Consider the following 6,793-nt stretch of genomic DNA (forward strand, 5'->3'; position numbering starts at 1 on the left):
AGTGCTAACAAGTAGATATATGCAGCACTAATCCATACAGATCATCTCTCCTTGAAATGTAAATTCAAGAAAGGGACCTGCATTTTCAAGGATGCATACAGCTTCTGCCAACTGGTGTTCCTGCATTCAACCCATTTAAAGATTAGCTGTAAGCTTCAGAGAAGAAAGAGACTTGATGCCTGCAAGCATAAATACAGACAGACATTAGATTGTAGATATATGCAGCACTAATCCATACAGATCATCTCTCCTTGAAATGTAAATTCAAGAAAGGGACCTGCATTTTCAAGGATGCATACAGCTTCTGCCAACTGGTGTTCCTGCATTCAACCCATTTAAAGATTAGCTGTAAGCTTCAGAGAAGAAAGAGACTTGATGCCTGCAAGCATAAATACAGACAGACATTAGATTTTTTTTTTTTTTTCCTTGGAAGCCTAAATTGAATATGACATATAGACAGGTGAACTCTTCAATTACTGGCAACTACCTGAAACCCTTGTTAAAGTATAGGTTGTTTTCAAATTAACAACCCAAAAAAACCAAAACCAACCAACCAACCAACCCCCCCCAAAAGCCAACAAAACAAAAACCACCCAGACTTATTTTTAGTAAAGACTATTAAAAGAAATTGTCATTGAAAAGAAGCAAAGAAAGAATATGGAAAATTTTGCAATGCATATGCAACGGAAGCAATATTGAAAGAAAAACTAAGATCTAGATACAAGCTGCTGGTATGTCGCTGCCTTCATTACTGTATTTCTGAAATTAGTGGACTGAAACAAGTTACATTCATCACAGATTGCATCAGTCACAAAGAACAGGCTATGTTAAACACTACAGGAAATCTGGATTAGGGGCTTCTGTTATCAGATAAAAATGTTGTGCCCACAGAACAGGAAGTGTTAGTCCAATATAAAATCACTTCGTTGATTCAGACTTCAGAATTTTTCTGGGTTAATTTTTTACTTGACAAATTACAAAGCAGACATTTTTACACTACTGTACTGTAATTATTACAGTTTACCTACCCTATGTCCTTGTACAGATGGTACAAGACCAACAGAAACATCCTGCTCTTCGGCTAATTTGAAAGAAAAGCATTCATATTTTGACACCTGATTCAGATCAACTTTGTACCTCTGAGTAGTGCCCAGATCTGATCAATATTAATGATTAAGAAGCCACAATCTCAGAAAAGGTGGAAGAAATAAATAACAATCTGTAGAAATCAGATGTAGTAAATGATCATACTTCAGAAAGATAATTTCAGAGGTTAATTATAAGCTAGTGACAAAATATTCTCTCATATATACAAGTAGCAGAAGAGATAATGAATAAAGTTTATTGTATTATTTTTAAAATCTTATGTTTAGTGAGGGAATATTTGATGAAGGTTATTTCTATGTAATCTGTCTGGTTCTGTCCAGCTTCAGCGGAATACTGCTGCCTGCCTAACATCTAAGTAGCCCCTCACAAAAGCACTAGAAGCCTAAATATTAGTGCTGCAGTACATACCCTTTTAGCCTGCAAAGTGGAAGACTGAGTTAGGAACACGTACCCCTATAGGCTGCACAGTGGCGTAGACAGGACGCAGATTCAGGATCCTCACCAGGATTAGGTGGAGTTTGGTGCTGCAATGCTCAGGGCAGGCCCACACAACTGCAGCTCACCAGTGTCCTGAGAAAGCTTGAAGAGGAATGCACCTGATGAATGCTGCTACTGGGGGTGCACCGGAATCTCTGGATTGCAAGGTACAATTTCAAATGAGTACATCTGCATCTGTAGTTCTATCTGGCACCACATTTAACACTTCAAGTTGATTTTCTTTGGTATTGATATATAATAAAATGTTTACATGAAAAGGGAGAACAGACCAGCACATTATCATCAAACAACAAAAAAAATATTAAGAATAAAAAAGTTCCTAATGCAGGGGTATAGATGGGTATGGTTTTTATATATAATCTGAGTATGTCGTACTTAGCATATTGAACACTGTGTCTGAGAGATACAGCATAGCAGATACTGTATACAGATATAAAGATAGTATTTCAACTTTGAGAACATCCTATAATCTGCATTAGAAATGACAAAATAAACATACTCCATGCTTTAGAGGGCAAGCAAATTTTTTTTTTTATAAAAAAACAAGAATCAATGTGCCAATGGAGACAGGTAAACTAAAACCAGAAGAGCAATAGAATAACTAGTCACAGAATACAAACATGACTAATACGGTAGTACTAATGAAGAGCTTTTCCATTCAAGAGTAAACTAATTTATATAATCAAATATTTGTACAGTTACTGATGTTAATAATTTTTTGCATTAATTCTTTTCAAAGTGTATAGAATAACAGTGTAACTTGAGGTTGTCTGGGATATTTTGATTTCTTTACATTCAGAACTCTCACTTAAAGATTCTTCAAACAGTTCATATTCTTACTTTGGAGATTTTTTTTTTTTTTTTTTGCAAACCCAAGACAGTAAGAGTGTGGTTTAATACTTACGATATACAGACAGAGAGCTTCTAGTTCACCTATTGAAAAACATAGGTGAAACAGATTTCTTTTATTGATTAAGATCTTCAGCATATTAACAGAGGATGAACTATTTATTGGAGCCACTATGTATGCCCCTGTTTTAACATACAATTTAACTTATTGTATGAAAAAAAATCTAGAAATCAACACCACTATCATTGTGTGTGACATAAAAAATCCTAACAGCAAAAAATACAGAACAGTTAGTGATACCATTTCAAATATTTACATTTTTACACTGTTAAAGCAGTCATTTTTCCAAAACAGCACAAATGTTGTAACATGATACGTATCTGAAATAAGTCCTCTGAAGTTAATGTATTTGCATGACAGAAAGAAGATCAGAGTATGACTCAGTAATCATATAAATATGTGAAACTTATTTTTCCCAACACAAAGGGTACCATTTCAGTGAGTTAACAGGTGTGTTATTCCAATAACCAGGATGCTAAGTTCTGATAATACAAATCTCTACAGTTTAGAAACACATGTTTGAAATAGTTTGTTTCAGGCGTTTTTTAAGAACTATTGATTCCAAATGCATTAATGCCAGTCAAAGGAATGATTAACCATTCTGTAAAATTTTGCATTGTGCTCTCTGAAATAAGAATACAGTTGCTCTAAAACAGTGCTGTTAACAAGAGGATGAGGACGCCCTTTGGATTCATGTAAACATCTCTCCCTTCCATCACTTCTAATGCAGTAGAATCCCTTGGTTTGGTTAAAATAAAAATTAGAAGACATAATTCGGGAAGGAAGATTTAGGAATCTTTCCACTTTTTGTAATTCAGGAAGGGGGTCCTTGATTAAAGTATTGCCATCCACTATGTGAATCTGATCCAAACTGAAATGCTTAAGCCACTTTTCCATATGAACATCATATAGACTTCTCTGAATAGCTTTGTACTTGGTATTAAGTGCTCCATTCTTAATAACAATATCTTCAAAAAGCTGAACAGGCTTGTGGCTTTCTACTCGGTTGTAATATACTTGGGTATAGTCAGATATAACTCTCTCAGTGGGATCTCTTAGAATGAGCAGCAGTTTAATGGAGCTATTCATGTCATGTATTCTTTCTGGAGCCTGTGGTGATGTAAAATAGCCTGGTGTTTTCTCAATTGTAATTTGATTTCCATAAGAAAATGGCATCAGACTTCTATACCAGTCTATTCCTTTCACATAATTTTCATCCCAGTCAAAGAAGTGGACTTCTGTAGCTGCTACCACAATATTAGGGTGAATATCCAACATTTCCAGCAAAGCCCTTGTCCCTCCTTTACGAACTCCTATGATGATTGTCTGAGGTATTTGTCGGCTTGTGCCAGGAGGTCTCACCTGTGTCGAATAGTGTTCACTTTTATTGCTGAATAATCCTACTTGTGACTTCAGTGTTTCCAACAGTGCCCCATTCTCAACAGGAGCACCCTGAGCGTGAGTCAGCAGAAGATAAGCTGACACTAGTAGGAAGGCCATGTGGAGAGGAATAATTAGTTCAAGATAATGTCAGGCGTGACTAATAAAAGAATAGGTAAGTCCCCTCTCCAGCTGGTTGGCAGAACCCGTGGTAAACACACAGCAAGTTTCTGAAGCATCTACAAAATAAAATAAGACAAAATCAGTATTTCTAAACCCATCACCAGTCAGAAATTCAACTCACAGTTCAATTAACAAATCTGATCTGTGACTACAACAGAGAACATAGCAGTTACTTGTTTTCCCTGACTTTATTTCAGAAAAAGTGTGGGGTTTTTTTTTCCTTAATCATGGGTGACTAGTGATGGATTCTAGCCCTTCAACAGTTTTTATTTTCATTAAGCACAACATTGGAACTGTTTACCTGATTTTAAATTTTCTGATAATTATTTGCTTGGATTTCCCTAGTTCTTTTCCATATATACTATATACTTTTCTTGCCATATACACCATACCCAGTATGATATTAATAATTTTGACACATTTTTGAATGTCAATACCTTTCACCAATTTCCCTGCCAGAATAGTATGTTCTAATCTAAGTAATAGCACTGGATGGTGGTATATGCATTTGGTTTACAGTGAGCTATGGATCATACGAAAAAAGTTCTATTTACTTAGACACAGAAAAGAAAGCACAGATATAGGCAAAATTTTGGAATCTGAGCCCTTTAAAGCAGAAAACTAATAGTGTGGAAAAGCAAGAGTGAAGTGTCAGAGTTGGATCAATGTAGAAAAAATAAATGAGAGAAGGTCTATTCTTTGCAACTATCCAGGTGTTGTGGAGCGTAAACACTTAAGTGTTGGGAAAAACTTGGTAAAAATCAAATCTTCAGATAACTTTCTACAGTTCCTCTAAAACTCTGTATGAGAGACACCTAGATACTTTTTGGGTATTTAAAAAATTTTGCATGGAAACAATTCTGATTGTAGCTGGACAGTTTCTTTTTCTTAATCCATGTAGCATATGATCGTTTTAAGGAAATTGTGAATGTTACGTGTCTTATAAATTAGATAAAAGTTTTAGGCTTGCAGGTATGTGCAAATGCACATGAAAATGAAAGAAATTTTACTGTAACTGTGTTGTTAACATTTGAAATTGTTTGGCTAACTCTTGTATATATTATTTGAAACAGATGGCTAATACTTATGCCATCACAATAGCAGTAATAAAAAACTCAGACTAATGCACTGGAACCACTATGCCTGGACTGTCTGTTCCTATGTCTGAAAATCTTACTAGATAAATCCTCATTGAGAGGATTCTTGGACTTCACCCCATTTCTGAACAATTATAACATCTTTAGATTTGTAGCATAGATCTTTACACTGAAACCAAAACAAGGTTAAGGATAGAGTATGTAAACAAGCTATTTCATACAGTGAAGCAGCAGTCATTTTAAAACCAATAACTGTTTTTGGAATCTATTTGAGTTATGGCTCATATTTTAAAGTAGTCTCAGAAATACTGCAACTTTAGCTTCTCCTTCAGTTTCATTGTCACTCTCTGTTTTTCTGAATATATTGGTCACAGTACTTCGCCTCCTAGAAACAACCATAGAAAACAGAGCCAATTCCCATTTGTCACGGCTCTGAGGAGCACTCAGTATTTCTATTTAAAAAATTGTTTACTTTGAGACTTACTTTACAGACTTAAACATTTAACATAAGAATATTTTTGATAACAAAAGTCTAGGCCATGTAGCAGATTCATTAAATCTATTTTCTAAATATTATTAAAACCTATTCCAGCTTCTTGGATATCAATGAAATTTGTCAGCCTGAATGAGCTCTAAACTCACAGATAGTTTATTTTTTAAATTGCATTTTTAGGGTTAATATTTGCTATGACCTTTATTGACTAAATCTGTGGAGAGCATTCCCGGTTATGTGCAAGCAAGACCTAAAGGGTAGCTGCCTCTTTAAAAAGAGCACAGCTTCAATGAGGCAAAGTGTGTGAGCATACAATTATTAAATACTGGAAAAGTCCAACTATAAATTGGCCTCATAATCAGAGACAGGAGAAGATAGTGTTCTCCTTTACAAACCTGAAAGGAAGTTTCATTTTAAAGGTCACAATGTTTTTACTAAGGACTTCACATGGAACTCTATTTAAAGTTATCAAAAGCAGGGAATTCAAGCATTCCTATAGCAATTGCAAGATGGAAGAACAGATACATTTATAAGAAAACCATTTGTAGTTACATTTTTCAGAATGACTACTCTCTTGAGTGGCAAGTTTGTAAAATGGTAAACATGCTATTCAGTGCTGGTGAGGAACCAAAATGCTTTATTCCCTTGTCTTGTCACTACAAGCCCCTGTAAAAAGCTCCCCCCCAGCTTCCTTGTATCCCTCTTCAGGTACTGGAAGGCTGCAATAAGGTCTCCCTGGAGCCTTCTCTTCTCCAGGCTGAACAAGCCCAACTCTCTCAGCCTGTCCCCATTGAGGCATCTCATCCCAGATGACTCCTGAAATACTGGCCTTCAAATGTTAAGCATGTTTGTAGGCAGTGACTCAGCTTTCATAATTTCAACTAAGTTTTTTGGTGGTTCACAAGGTGCCTAAAATAGTCCATTCTGAGTAAGGATACAGCTACGCAGAAGATGGTTCTGAAAACAGTTCCCCTCTTCTCTGAAGTAGGAATATATGGCAGTATGTTTGCTTTCCAGATCTGTGATGCAAGTAGGCTGGGATGTGGAAGGGGGACAAGGCAGCAGAGAGCAGTTAATCTTTCTTTTAACCTGTTGTGTTAATTTACATTCTATTAATCTTGATGT

General features: G+C 35.7%; 1 protein-coding gene across 1 annotated transcript; it reads right to left on the reverse strand.

Moving 5' to 3' along the window:
• Positions 1-3,085: 3,085 nt before the first annotated feature.
• On the reverse strand, positions 3,086-4,128 carry LOC104510214 (heparan sulfate glucosamine 3-O-sulfotransferase 1-like). The gene has a single exon (XM_010152386.1). It carries the CDS (start codon positions 4,013-4,015, stop codon positions 3,086-3,088), a length of 930 nt encoding a protein of 309 aa, XP_010150688.1. The 5' UTR covers positions 4,016-4,128.
• Positions 4,129-6,793: the final 2,665 nt, after the last annotated feature.

Source organism: Eurypyga helias, unplaced genomic scaffold, assembly GCF_000690775.1.
Source record: "Eurypyga helias isolate BGI_N326 unplaced genomic scaffold, ASM69077v1 scaffold24515, whole genome shotgun sequence".
In the NCBI taxonomy this organism is placed as follows: Eukaryota; Metazoa; Chordata; class Aves; order Eurypygiformes; family Eurypygidae; genus Eurypyga; species Eurypyga helias.